Source organism: Phoxinus phoxinus (assembly GCF_949152265.1).
Source record: "Phoxinus phoxinus genome assembly, chromosome: 1".
In the NCBI taxonomy this organism is placed as follows: domain Eukaryota; kingdom Metazoa; phylum Chordata; class Actinopteri; order Cypriniformes; family Leuciscidae; genus Phoxinus; species Phoxinus phoxinus.
Window position 1 is genome coordinate 39,682,116 of NC_136876.1, and position 15,302 is coordinate 39,697,417.

The 15,302-nt window shown below is 38.6% G+C and overlaps 1 protein-coding gene and 1 long non-coding RNA gene across 5 annotated transcripts in view; both read left to right on the top strand.

Moving 5' to 3' along the window:
* Nucleotides 1-5,191, top strand: part of tob1a (transducer of ERBB2, 1a) — a 56,551-nt gene extending 51,360 nt beyond the window's left edge. For 3 of the 4 annotated variants that reach the window (XM_079628549.1, XM_079628551.1, XM_079628550.1), the window contains one exon: nucleotides 3,122-5,191. In XM_079628549.1, the coding sequence (XP_079484675.1) occupies nucleotides 3,304-4,278 (975 nt within the window). In that variant the 5' untranslated portion in view covers nucleotides 3,122-3,303 and the 3' untranslated portion in view covers nucleotides 4,279-5,191. Of the gene's footprint in view, nucleotides 1-1,656; nucleotides 1,939-3,121 lie in introns of those variants that run through there. The other variant, XM_079628548.1, reaches the window with a different exon arrangement.
* Nucleotides 5,192-7,709: 2,518 nt separating this feature from the next.
* LOC307007019 lies at nucleotides 7,710-11,597 on the top strand. The gene is made up of 3 exons (XR_013799559.1): nucleotides 7,710-7,873; nucleotides 10,085-10,257; nucleotides 10,393-11,597. It is a non-coding gene; the product is annotated as an uncharacterized lncRNA (long non-coding RNA).
* Nucleotides 11,598-15,302: the final 3,705 nt, after the last annotated feature.

Sequence of the window (15,302 nt, forward strand, 5' to 3'; positions counted from 1 at the left end):
TGGTTGCCCGGGCAGATAATAATGTGATGTGTGATCCTTATTTGAGCTAACGGTGACGTCAACCAAATTAGTTACACTGCATTAAAAGGTCCACAGATAGAAAAGCATTCAAATGACTGAAGGTAATCAGAACTAATTGATAATTAATAATAGGAATAACAATATTTGTTATTAAAGGATCTACATTTAGATAATTGCTTTTCAACCAGGGATGCATCAAGATAACTTACACTTATTTCAAGTAAGATTTATAAAAATAATTTAACACTAAATGCTGCCTGAATCTGCTTATGTTTGGTCTCTAATGCAATCATATCCCCTGGCATTTGGCATAAACCAAAAAATAATAAAAAAAATTCAGACAATTTTTTAATGTAATGTTAAAAATGACCAGTGGTGTATAGTTATCTGTATTATGGACTATTTGGTTGTCTACATTTTATGCTTAAATTAAATTAATAATTTTGATCTTAATTTATTGTACACATTAATAATTTAAATTAGTTTAAAGGGATAGTTCACCCAAATTTTTTTTATTTGATCATCATTTACGCACCCTCATCTTGTTCCAAACCTGTATTTCTTTCTTCTGTTGAACACAAAAGTATATATTTTGAAGAATGTTGGTAACCAGACAATTCATGGCACCCATTGACTTGATTATTTTTTTCCTACTATGGAAGTCAATGGGTGTTGTCAACTGTCTGGTTACCAACATTCTTCAAAATATCTTATTTTGTGTTCAGCAGAAGAAAGAAACTCATACAGGTTTTGGAAAATCTTGACAAACCCAAGTAATCACAACATTTTAATTTTGGGTGAACTATCCCTTTAAATCCACTGACGTAAATGACGAAATCAGCACCATACGCCATTCACGCGGACCTGCTGTCTGTTCTGCAGCCAATAACACACGAGAGATTTTATTCTCCTGCTACCAGTGACAAAATCATTACCACGTTGGTTTTGTATTGTTTTATTAACCAGTTTCTTTTTTGACATTCATTTTTGCAATACAAGGCTATCTTTATGCGTGTACTAGATATGCGTCTAACAAAACATTGCTAACGTGGAAATGTATTCAAATGCAGGTTTAATGGAAAAGAAAACCTCGATCGCCTTGATTGTGCTTCTTTACTTAGGCTAAAACACATTTGTTTTCTGTAGTCACATTTCATGAAATTAAATTTCGAATGCAATTTTCCCCTCGACAATAGCAGCATTTCCCAGTTTGTTCATACAAACAGTGATAAACAAATTAGCTAAGGTTGTATCAAAGCTTTGCTCCTCTGCCATGTCAGCTCACTACTTTGCCTTTATATTTATTCAGTCAGTTGATCTACTTAGGGGCATAAATGTCTCTTTAACAGTCATGTTTGCGAAATATGAACATGGAAATGAAACACGATACCTCCATGAATAGCCTGTCTTTTTTGTGGTACTAGGTAACGCGTGACGTCAAAGAGCCTTTATGACGGGCTCAACGTAAGTGCATTAAATCTACCCCTTTTTTGATTGATGGTAAAATGAGCCAACGGGCTTGAGGGGCGTTGGTACTAAAGCCCGCCTCTCGCTCAAGCCTGACCAATCACATGCGTGGATTCGATGTTCGTATTGTTGTGACCTTTGGAACCGCATCACCGCCCACCGCGTGCCCGTGGCGGAGGAAAACTATATATAGAGGCGGATGACAGCAGTAGGGGACGAAATTGTAAAACACCCAGATAGAGGGGGTGGAGATGAGCTTATTGGGAAGGTGAAACTGCAAATACCTTACAAAAAAATTGGGAGCAAGATAAGAAGAAAAAAAAAACATTTCAGAAGTCTACCAACTGGAATACCTTTATGTTTAACTTAATGTGAAGAAAGTATTTATATCAGAATTTTTCTATTTTGCACTAGTTAAATCTACTGAAAACCGTCATTTTGTAAACTCAAGTAAGTGTTTCATTTATTGCATTATGTTTGTGATTTGTCTTGTTTTTTTTAAGTGCTCACTAATAGTGTTGATCATTGCAAACGCGTTTTCGGTAATATAACGTTAGTTTAGTGAAACCTTAAGAGAATTTAAATGAAGGCAGCTTGCTGCGTCAGTCGTGGGCTGTAGACTTAGCTGGGAGGAATTGCCAACTATGGCAAAACATCGTCTTACACTTAACGTTACAGATATACGATATTTGCATAGAAATGCAAACGAACAAACGCCATATAATATGACATAGGCTACATTCAATTTGTCAGCATATCTAGTTCGTATTTCACAGAATATAGCATATACTGCTGTCTTGTCTTAGATGTATACCCTGTATGATGCCTAATGCATTACTGATATATCTGTTTTCAAACTGTACATTATGTCCTCGCTCTCGCTTTACCCTGTGAACTGGGTGGGAGCGACGATACGATCTCTGACGGCTTATGCTCGCTTTAAATGTACAAACGAAACATATTTTGATGTTCTATTTGGTAACTAACGCTTAATATGACCATTTTATTCGTTTGATTTAAGATTCGAGCTCATTCATCCCCTTATTTGCTTAATCGACGGTCGTGCGCTTACGTGCGCGTGCTGACTGGTTTATATTTCTCCTCGTGACACGTTCAGGTTTAATTATTAAAGTCTCGCATTCTTGTGTCTGATTTCCTCACGACACCGTCAATTTAACAAACACGGATGGCATGCTAAAGATAAAGTTCGATTACGACGACAGCAGTGGATTGGTTACAGTTGTGCAGGGTCTAGTCAGGGCAAGTTAGATAGGCTATTACATAACACTATCAGCTCCGCGAGTCCCAGTGCATCCTTCCTATCATGGTAAACTGCATTTATAGGATTACCTTAGTGTCCCTTACAGTGTCTTGAATTAAACTTGTGTGGAAAATTCAACCTGTGCATTGAAGCGTGTTTTTTTTGGGATTGTTTGTGTATGCATATGCAAAATCTAATCTTGCTTGTGAGCACATGAATGCGCAAGCTGTTTTTTCAAAACATTCAAGCTATTTTAATGAACTCTTTATTAAGAAAACTGACAGATGGAACCATGTTCCAATGTATTATTTCCAGCTGAAAATAACAAGCCAGGGTTATTCACGCTAGTTGTTTTTTTGTGCTTCTCTCTAGGAATCGGATCAGACGTTTGTGGACCGAGACGTTCCCTCTGCAACAGCACTTTGTTTTGAACCGTTTTCCCCAAGTTTCTGTTTATTTGCCTGGCTCCAGCTGAGCCTTGCCCTCTGGTGGCTTACAACACAATACGAGAATTCAAACAGCCAACGGTGATACTCCAGGGCGGCGCAGCAGTTATGCAGCTTGAAATCCAAGTAGCACTCAACTTCATCATTTCTTACTTGTACAATAAGCTGCCCAGGCGACGTGTCAACATCTTCGGCGAGGAGTTGGAGCGACAGCTGAAACAGAAATATGAGGGACACTGGTACCCGGACAAGCCATACAAAGGGTCTGGATTCAGGTGTATACATGTCGGGGAGAAAGTGGACCCAGTTGTAGAGAAAGCAGCCAAAGAAAGTGGGTTGGACATTGAGGATGTCCGCAACAACCTGCCTCAGGACCTCAGTGTCTGGATTGATCCTTTCGAGGTGTCTTATCAGATTGGGGAGAAGGGACCCGTCAAGGTGCTCTATGTGGATGACAGTAATGAGAACGGACTGGAGTTGGACAAGGAGATCAAGAACAGCTTTAACCCAGAGGCCCAGGTCTTCATGCCCATTAGTGAGCCTGTAGGCATGTCCCCAACCTCCAGTTCCCCGTCCCCGCCGTTCGGCCAGTCGGCGGCGGTCAGCCCCACCTTCTTGCGCCGTTCCACGCAACCATTAACCTTTACCACTGCCACCTTCGCCGCCACTAAGTTCGGCTCCACGAAAATGAAAAGCAATGGGCGGAATGCCAACAAGGTGGCCAGAAACTCCCCCACCAACCTGGGCCTGAATGTAAACAACCTCCTGAAGCAGAAAGTCATGTCCACATCGATGCATTCTCTCTACGGTGTCGGCTTGGGCGGTCAAGCGCAGAAGCCCTCTGCCCTGTCTCCGAACGCCAAGGAGTTCGTGTTCCCCAATCTCCAGGGGCAGGGCAGCCCAAGTGCAATGTTCCCCGGGGAAACGTCCCTCAGTCTCAGCCCTCTCCCGTTCAATAATGCCTTCGATGTGTTTGCAGCCTATGGGGGCCTTAATGAGAAGTCCCTCATGGACAGTCTGAATTTCAACTTGAGCAACATGCAGTATTCTAACCAGCAATTCCAGCCAGTGATGGCCAACTAGAAAACGAGAATACTACTAACGACCAGAGATATGTGATGGGGCGGCGGGAAGCAGGACGTTTGGAAAACCTCAAAAAAAAAAAAAAAAAAAAATGGAAAAAAAGAAAATCGAAAAGTAACACTTCAACTGTAAAGTACCAGTGAAAAAGTCAAAAACGATGAGCCCGAGGGTGAACAATGTTGTTCCCTCGAGTATTTTTGTCATCCTTTTTACGATTAAGCTTGTTGTACAATCAAGCTTAGCTATCTAAACTCATACTGTTTTTTTTAAGTTGTTTTCTTTTGCCAACCAAGCACAAAATTATTTTTACTGACTGTTTTAAGATATCTTTATGAAGACGAAAACTACAAATCAAGGCCTCTAATAGTATTCAAGGTAGAGCTACGCAGCCAATTTTCCAAGGATTGGCCTGAATGCTGAATGAGGGATTTCTTGGTCTTTTTTCTAACTGTATAATTAATTTAGTAGAAAGTTTGTAAAATATCAGAGTATATATTGTTTCTACGACATATTGCATTTATATCTTTTTACTACTCCAGTGATCTGTGATGGCTGCAGCAGCTTTTGTTATATTTTTTTTTATTGAAATTGTAAAATGAAATCCATCTTTAAAAACATCAACTATTCTAAAGAATGTGTACAGAATATTCCATTGTGTTGGGATTTAAAAATATTTGCTTTTGTTGGGAGAGGGAGGGGGGGAGGGGGTAAAAACAAGAGTTGTATTTTCTGTTAAGAGTTCAAAGATTTTTGCTATACTATGGACAAAATGTAATCGTATATTAATTTTGTACCAACATTGTGCAATACTTGACAAAAACAAATAGTATAACAAAGTATTTGGAGTCAGTGTCTTACATGTAAAGAGGGACTGATAGTTTATTAAGTTTGTATTAAAATGCTTGAAATGATACTCTTGGTCTTAAGCTTTTTATTCAAGTCTTCATTTGGCACATTTACTTATTTTCTACTCTCATTACCAATTGAATATTAGGCTCTAAACTAAGTCTACGTTTATTTTCTCTCTTAAAATTGCATCATCTTTTCTTTTTTCACTGCTCAAGGAATGTATAATTTCATAAATGGGTTTCCATAATCTAAATAGCTGTGACTCATATAGTGTAGCAGTCGGATCAGCATTTATTCTTCTAGTCATGAATCTTAAGTTCCTCATTTATTTTCAAGGTATGCATTATATCAGTATATGTATTTCCTGGGAATTGAACTGTGACTCGTGCCATGCTCTTTCAGGAGAACAGAGGAGCTTTTAATGGAATTATTTAAACAGACGTTTCTCTTTTCTAGCAGTCAGTTCCAGTTTCACCAATAGTTGCCCCTAAACCACAAGCATTCACTAAACCTCCATAAAGAGAACGCCTAATCTTGACCAGGTTTGTTATGCGAAAAACAAGTCGATGTGTTTTGTATCCTATGAACGTGAATTTGGATGTGTTTTGGATTCTCCCAAAAAGGTCGAAGTTTTGCAGTATCGTTGTTGTTGCTGAGACTCAGCGTAAAAACAGGTGCCGCTGGATTCAGGATGAACGGCTGTTAGATTGATGTCTAAGCATGTAACGGCTCCTCTGAATCCATAAAGCAACATGGATCTATATTTAGTGCTCTTATTAAGTTAGTTAATTTAAGCAAAGTGAATTAAGGAGGGGATTTGCAGATGAGTTAACCTAACCTCACTTTCGCCGGTATATTTTGTCACCCTCCCTTGCATATATTGGTGTCAAATTGAGTTAACTAAAAAAACACAGCGAAGCTCCCTGTGAAATACATGGAAATCAGGACAAACCAGCACTTTTATTCATTTATTTATGATTATTGCTTTTGCAGGATAACTAACACTTCCTAAAAATATGATTGAAGCGATTGGATTTCAAAACATTGCTTGCGAGATGCTACCACCAAGTGTAAATGAGCTACCACCTTAACACCTCAGAACGCAGAACAAACAAGGGTGGTTCCCAGGTGTGATTGTCTAAGGGGAGGTCAGGAAAATAAAGGCCTCGGAGGGCTTCTTCATCTGCCGCCGTGGCTTCGCGGCTGTGTGTAGGTGTCAAGCTTTAAGTGCTTTGCCAAGACTTTGCCAACTCAGTGAGTCAGAGAGATGAGTTGCGGCATATTGAGGCAGGTGCAGGCTTCAGGGTGGCAGCAGAAGATACCATTACATCCACCGTTTATCACCAAATGCTGCGTGGGGGAAGAGGATAGCAACAGGCTGGGAATACCTCAGCCTCTGTCCTTGAAGGAGGTGGAGGGCTGAAACAGTGCATGGAGGATGATGGGAAGTGCTTAGTCACTGAAGGGGATCACATAGATTTTCATTGTTTATGAAACTCTTAGTTGTTATGGTCAAGTGTTAGCTGGAAAATACAGTAAAAACAGCAATAATGTGAAACATTACAATTTAAAATGTTTTCTATTTGAATATACTGTAAAATGTGATTTATTCCTGTGATGCAAAGCTGAATTTTCAGCATCATTACTCCAGTCTTCAGTGTCACATGATCCTTCAGAAATCATTCTAATGAAACATTTCTTAATAGCTACTATCAGTGTTGAAAACAGTTGTGCTGCTTCATATTTTTCTGGAAACCATTTTTGAAGAAAAAGTTCAAAAGAACAGCATTTATGAATCTTTTGTAACATATAATTGCTTTTACTGTCACTTTGGATTAATTTAATGCATCCATGCTAAATAAAATGATTAATTTCTTTAACCCAGCTAATATAATTAACTAAATATGTCGCGATAATACATATTAGAGTACAATTACAGAAGAATAAAAAAAGCATATTTTGTCACTTTTTGGAGCTTGGAAGGGTTCGGTTTGATCGGATGTTTTATACCATCATCACTGTCCTCATCAGAGCTCATTTAATTCAGCATCTGGATCATATTCGCGATCTCAAACATATTCTCAAAACTATCGGTTTAGATGTCTTCAAAATCTATATTTTGAGCGCTGACAGCTTCCTCACCAGATCCACCATCAAGTGACAGTGGCACTAATATTTGATTGCGTTCAGTTCTTGCTCTGCAGTAAATCACTGAGCAAGTGTTCAAGTGTTGCTGATGATACTTCCTATTCTTTTGTTTTCTGGCTGCGGAAACTATGAGTGAAATATCACTTCATCATTGTGTATCAAACATTGACACCTTGTGGAATAAATGTGACTTGCACTTATTCAGTTATCATAAAATTCAAATGTTGTTGAAAAAAAATACTTGCACTGTTATCGATAGCAACACTATACCCTACAATTTTTACAATTGACCACAGACTTTCAAATAGTATGTATATTACCGTAGCGTATGAAAAATACTATTCTATTTACTATTTAAAGCTGCAGTCTACATTAACAGTTTTTCCGCTTTGTCGCCATCTCTGTTTGAAATCTGCAATTGCAGTAGGCTATTCGCGGAATTATCAACTTTACGTGAGTTGTGCCTCGACACGGGACATCGCGGATGAAACCAGTGTTTTGAGGAGAACGTGTGGAGCTGTCATTCGGAATCACAGATCATACTTTTTGGAAGTATGACCAACAAAATCATTTTTACCGGAAAATGTCATCTGAACAAGTAAGAAACATCCATTTTTGTTCTGATCAACTAAGGAAAAAAGCATTGCAGTAAATCACGCGGACTAAATCTAACAATCGCTTATCATATCACGTAAAATCGTGCAAAATTATAATTTGTTCTCAAATTGTAATGTTAACAACATCAGCATTGCGTGACTTTTCCGATATTGTCGGAATAAGTCTTTTGCGTTTTACATAGGGTGAATCTCCAGTTGCCACTGGTGATTGTCGTTTGAACCTTTCTGGATCTCCCATCAAATTGTTAAGTTTAATTATATCAAGTGCTATGAGAAAAGGCCTAAATCTCCACCTCCAACATCCTCACACGCAATACCTTCTTTATGTGTACATGTAACGTAGGCTATGACGCAAAGACATGCTTGAATTTCCCGCGGAAATCCACCACCACTGGAATTAAAAACATTATTACAAGCTTACTGTTTTGAATCGAGCTAAGGCACGCAGATAGTTTTGAACACTGGCTGGATATGTACTTGCTCAAACATTCATTTCGGAATTTTCTTTTTCTGGAGCTTCAAACTATGCTTTTGTCTCGCTGCTCGCATAACTAGATTTACAGCATATCAATTCTACATTCTAGCCAAACAGTGCCCAGGAAGAAACTGTCTGACCAACATGTACAGCGACCAAGCACAGTTTGTATAATTTTTATACGCCGTATCTATTTCTATAACAATTTGAATCCAAAACAGTTGTCAGATGTGCAATATTAGAGAGTGAATCCTTACACGAGATTTCTCTTTTAATAATTTACTTTGAAATACTTTTGCGACATCAAGCTGACCTGGTTTCAGTAATGCAGAGGCTCAGATAGCAGTATTCCTTCCTTTTTGTGACAGTGATACTGTGGCAGTGGCTGGTGATGTTGTGTGAAGACTTCCTGGTGCAGATGGGAGACGTTCCCAATCCCACAAGAACCAAACACAGCACTGCTGCAACTAGCTTGCTGACACACTGTTTAATTTGTTTTGCAAAGAAGTAAGGGCTTTGACTTTAGGCCTCTCACAGGTTTACTTGCAAAGATCAGATTCACTGCTGTATTTAATTAATGAACCTCATTAGACTGACCAGATGTCCGTTTCATGATCAGACTTTTTTTCTCCACATACATTTTCCTTGTATTTCAGAAGTTAGAGTAGAAAAACAAAGAGGACATCCATCCATCCATCCATCCATCCATGTGTGTTTTGGAAAATGCATTAAAATTATATATACAGTATAACCAAAAATTATTCAGACACCAGATATAATTTTTGATATTTTTTACTTGTGGGTGCAGGACACTATAGTTAATTGATGTAAGTGAGGATAGCAAAATAAAGTAAACTGTGACATATAATACCCAAAAATTCTTTATACAGTGGACTAGTAAAATTTATCAAAGTTTGGGACAGAAAATTATTTACCGGTAGACATTTTGACCTGACCATGTTTTGCTGAAGTGTTTTTTCTTTAATTGCTAATGCGCCCTTTTTACACCACATACTGAACAACATTGCTTGGTAATTGGTTGTCTTACATTGGTATTATCGCATTGTGTACTTACATTTAACAACTGACAGATATTCAACCTAATTCATTTGTGAGACAGTCTTGAAGGATGGCTAAAACCAGTGAAATATCAAGTGATATGATAACTGAGTTCTTGTCATATTTTATTACCATTTTCTAAACCATAGCGAATAAATGTGTTAATGTGAGAAATGTTGAAGGTGCTATATACTACATATATATATATATATATATTCTGCAATATAAGATGATAAGATGAATAGAGGACAGTCAATTAGAAATACGAGTAAGAGTCAAAATTTTATTCATGCACAACTGACAAGCGATCCTTATCATTTAGTTTTTGTACTAAAAACCACAGCTCATTATCTACAATGTAAAGTGTATCTGTTAACCCAGATGACTTGTCCTCTGAGGCCCTGCATCAACATCTTATACCAGCTTAAACATTAAACTAGACGATAAAACCCGACATTAACTATATAATCAATATTCATATCTAGAATGAATTATTGTTTGTTTAATCTTTAACCAGTGTTTGCATTGCATGGATATTTTCAGTGACTCATTCATTTTGGTAATGTGTAACCTGTTTTTACGAGCATTGTTTTACAATATATGAGATAAAATGTTAAACCAACAAAACACGTCATAAGCCTTGTAATGTTTTCTTCAGCTGGAAGCCCATGGTCGTGTTGGAGCTCGCTGAATGAACGTGGGAGGTTCGGAGCTGCTCGGCCTGTCGTGGGAGGTGTTGCATAACTGCGTGGATGCCGCTGTCTTCAACAACACGTTAGTGGGGAAAGGATGGCAAGCTTCCCAAAATGCCATGACAGGCGAGCTGTGCAGGTTCTCCCGAACTAGCTGTGTGCTTGTTTGTTCTTCAGAAATATCTGTTTTTGTAATTACTCTAATTCCCGAAGGTGTCAATAGAGTTGAGCTGTTAAAACAGACTTTGCTTTCTGTTGTTTTTCTCCGCTCAAGGACTCGGTATGATTCACTTACGCATACGAGGCCATGAATACAAAAAGTCTGAGTTTGTCTTTCAAAGAAACCCAGAGCCTTGAAGACTCAGAAGTGGGTGGATGAGATGACCCATGCTCAGCTGCAATCTGCCGCTCCAAGAGCTTCATCTCAGAGGGTCTTGATTTGGACTGATCTGCACTCTTAAAAATAAAGGTTTCAAAACGGGATTTTCCCAGCGATGCCATAGAATAACCATTTTTTGGTTCCCTAAAGAACCTTTGAGTGAACAGGTCAAATAACTGTTTTGTTGTCGTGTGTAGCATTGATATGTATGAAGCACTGCTCACACAGAAGCCACTTTCAAACCAAGCATCTTTCTGTTAGTCAGCATGGCTAATTAATAACTCCATGATGCTTGGATTCCTAGTAGAATGATTGGATTTCAACCATGATATTTTGCCAAGCAACAGTAAATGTGACTGCACTTTAGTCTGATATGGTATCAGTTCATTGTGACGATGTTGGCAGCTCTAGGGACAGTTGGTATCTAATGATGATGGTACTGTATATTTCAGGTATATTTCAGATGGGCAAATTTGGTCCAGGAAGGGACACTGTCCTGCAGAGTTTAGCTCCAATCAAACACACTTGAATAAATACTAGATAGCTATAGTTCTAGAAAGCTAGTTCTGTTGGAGGGTTGGAGCTAAACTGTACAGGACAGTGGCCCTCCAGGACCAGGACCGAATTTGCCCATCCCTGGTATATTTAAAATATTTTAGTTAATAAAGAAATTGAAATTTGATGCTGCAAGTGAAGCAGAAATTTGTAAGCCAATTCAATTTGTCTTTTTTTTTTCCCTCTGGTCTTTGTGATTTATTCTTTATCGTTTTCACACATTTTTATTTAAAAAGTAAAAAGCCAATTGGAGACAAGTGATAAGAGTTTGTAAGTTCACAAACCCCAAATCATGTGGTTTTCTAATCTCAAATTCGGTTAATGATTGCCTGGTGAGAGAAAGAGTGCAAGAGAGAGAGAGAGAGAGAGAGAGAATGTGAGGTTGGTTGTCACTTTGCCTTATTACCACGTGTGACAGAATGTGTATGACAAGATGTGTGTCAATGTATGTTCTGTCTATCAGTGTGGCCAAATAGTTGTGAAAAATGTGCATGCTTGTCTAGTTAAAAAGTGCCAATGAATAAAACTGCTTATGCATGCAACTTAAGTATTCCTAGTGTGCAATATATGCTGTTCATCTTCAAATGCACATATTCCATCTTTGTTTGACTGCATTGAGATACGCCTAAATTTGTAGCAGTATTTGAGGTTTTGATTACCGATACCGTTAGATCCTCTGGTTGGAGGCAGTTTTTAATAGGATATTTATTAGTAGCTGCATGGTGTGATTTACTGGCTGTGGTCCATGGCTTCTGTCGACGTCAGCTCTCAGGACTGCCAGTTTTAGCAGGGGAGGGTGTAAACACAGGCTGCTCTCAGTGAGATGAACAGCGGAACGACCAAAACACTGAACCTACATTCACAACTAGAGCACTCTGTAGCCCTCCAGGGAGCTGCTGTAGGTTTAATTATGCGGGCTGGTAGAACCTGTTCACTGCACAGGTGGGAGAAACGTTATTTTAAGCCGTTAGGTTATGCAATGCAAAATTCAAGAATAATTAGTGAGAAAAGCTCGGGCTCTCGCTGAAGCATGGGTTTGTGTGTCAAAGATAATAATAAACCCAGATAAAAATGTTGTTTTACAAGGTACTTTTTTTTATGTAAAAAAAAACGGTGCTCCAAAAACAGCTAAAACCACATTATGATGATAGATAAGTGTTTGTGGTTTCTAGCTAGTCCAAATTTGCCATTTATCTTGTATAGTAAAAACAGTTGAGATATTAAAGAGCTTTTTTCCCCTTTCTTATGCCAGTTGATGCTCCGAGCATAATTCATTCCGAAAGCAAAGCTTCAGGGAGTGTTCAAACAATGATTCAAATGCTCATGTGATTTATGAGTTTGCATGATTTATATGAGCCACGTGGAAAAGAGACTCCAGTTAAGATATAACTATTGAGAGAAACGAGGAAGTTTATACCCCTATTGAATATGTGTTGGGAACTATGTTAGGGTACAGTCGATTCATTCCCAGCACTCGATACTCTACTATTGAGTGCTATTTTGCCCAGAGCCACAAACGACCCTTTTCTTAATAAGGTCAAATATAACCTCTATTGCCCACTTCCAACTCAGGCCTTGACCCAACCAGACAGGCCATTCCCTAAGATAGAAACACACAAATCATAACTCTGTCAGCCGTCAAATACAGCCTCTGAGTATAAATAGCTATGGATTGGACTCTCATCTCTTATCTCTGCTATAGCCAAAGACACGTCAGTGAACCGCAAATCACAGCCGTGTCCTCCTACAAACCCAGCTCTCCTGGCCGCTCTATCCATCTGTGTGTGTGTGTGTGTGTGTGTGTGTGCAGCCTCATATATTCTTACATTCTATTCCTGTGTTGCTCATTGGCTTTATTCAGCGACTTTGAGAGATTTGAAGAAAAGTATAATTTTTTTTGATGCATGCGTCAGTCAAGCCAGCGTTTCCAGCATAGAAGGTGGGTGTGCTAACAAGGGCGCTAAAGATCGCTGCTTCTAGTTGATTCCAAGAGAGAGAGAGGTTTACTTGCACTGGTCTTACTAGAGGGCCTGTGTTACACTCACCCCCCTAAACCTCACTCCCATCCGGGTCACGGCACCAATGTAACCCTTTGTTTCCGGCATGGGAGGCGGGCGTGCTAACTAGTATAGTGCGGTTTACTCGCACTGGGTAGTAAGGTTTACTCGCACATCTCTTACTAGAGGGCATCCGTTACACTCTTTATTTGCAGTCACAGAATAGTATCTGTAGCCTACATCACATTTAGAAAGAATGATAATTTCTAAAAATTTTCCACCAAAAATAGGACCTGAGGCACTTTAGCACTCTTTCCAGTGACAGTCCCAATACAGATATATTTTTCAGTCAGAGAAAAATAGTTATTTTATGACATTAAGAGCTAAATATGGATATCAGACAGTCCGATTTAAAGAGACGAGACATACTGACGGATAAAATAAATACACAGTTGTGATTGCCTATATGATTTGTCTGATTTCTTCAATTCCTAAATTTCTTGTTTACAATGGTTAGAGCGCATCGTCTTTTGCATCGCATATAAATATTTCTGCTTTATACGGTAATCAGAATCCACATCGGATCACAAACAGAAGTTACTTAAAACACTCGCTGCTGTCTAAAAGTGAGTTTTGAGCCAAAATTATTTTAAAAGGTAATGCTGATGTTAGCTGTTATATGAAATCATCTGCTGTCTCCAGACTTAAATAAACTTCGCCTTTGTTCGTAACCACTCCTTAAGCCTGAGCTGGCCCGAGCTGGACCAAGGTATTCGGCGGGCCAAGAGAAACCCCCGACGAGGTCCGATTAAGCCCCGGAAGTGACAGTAGAAACGCAACTGGCCCTGGCACGCACTATAACGCCTAATGTAACCCCTCCGGTTGTACTCGCCCTGTTTTGAGCAGGATTTACTTGCACAGCTCTTTCTAGAGGGCCTCTGTTACACTCACCCCCCTAAACCTCACTCCCATCTGGGTCACGGCACCAATGTAACCCTTCCGAATCTACATGCCCCTCTTTGAGCGGGATTCAAACGGGCATTTCCGGCATGGGAGGCGGGAGCACTAACAAGGACGCTAAAGATCGCAGCGTCTAGCGTGCCTCTTGACACCTCATATATTCTTACAGTCTATTGCTGTTTTGCTCATTGGCTATATTCAGCGGCTTTGAGAGATTTGAAGGAAAAAACAACATTTTTGATGCATGCATTATTCAAACTGCCGTTTCTGTCTGAGGATTTGGGTGTGCTTACAAGGTGGACCGCTGATTCGTGTCTCTTGATGCCAGGGTAGTAAGCTTTTACTCGCACAGCTCTTACTAGAGGGCCTCTGTTACACTCACTCCCGTAAATCTCACTCCCATCCAGGTCACGGCACCAATATATCCCCCTCGGTTCTATTTGAACCAGTGTTTCCGGCATGGGAGGCGGGCGTGCTAACAGTAATATAAAAGTACTAAGTGGTCCACATTACACATGCAAGTTTTAAAGAATAGTATATTCCAAATCTTCCAAACTCATTTTATAGCTTTGTGTGATGAACACAAAGAGTGAATTAAAGTTTTTATTCAACTTTATAAAGTATTTGAATTACATCAGTGTTGTTTTATTATTATTTATATACTATTATAGTATTTATTTCATTTTGAAATAGCTTTTATTTTAATATCCTCAGTTTTCATTTTAATTTTAGTTTATGTTTTAGTTGTTTTGTAACGTAGGTTACTTTTGTAATTTGTGTTAGTTTATTTTATATTTAGCTTTATTACATTTATTTTTATTTTTAGTAATTTTAGTCAATTTCTATTTATTTTATTTCAGCTATTTTTCAATTACCAACAAAATTGTAATAGTTTTAGTTAACAATAACAGCACTGAATTACACATTGCTTAACATATTATTAATTTCTTATTACATTTTTATTTCATTTCTGGTCATTTTGTTTTTAAGTAGTTTCATACATACCCTATTGTATAGTTTTAATGTTTACAAAGATATTGACGATAATAAAAAAAAAAGACAAAAAGTTCTACAAAAAGCTACATTGAGGGAAAGATTATAAGTGAATATTGACTTTCGGTCTCTTTCTCACACAAAGTTTTCAACTGCAAGGCACTTCTGCAAAAAAATCCGTCCAGTGTTGATACATGAACTGTCAGCATTGTGTCCTTGAGTAACCTTAACCCCAGGCTGCTGTAATTAGTGCACCACAACTCCCCTAGGATGAACGTGGCCGCTAAATGACAATACTAA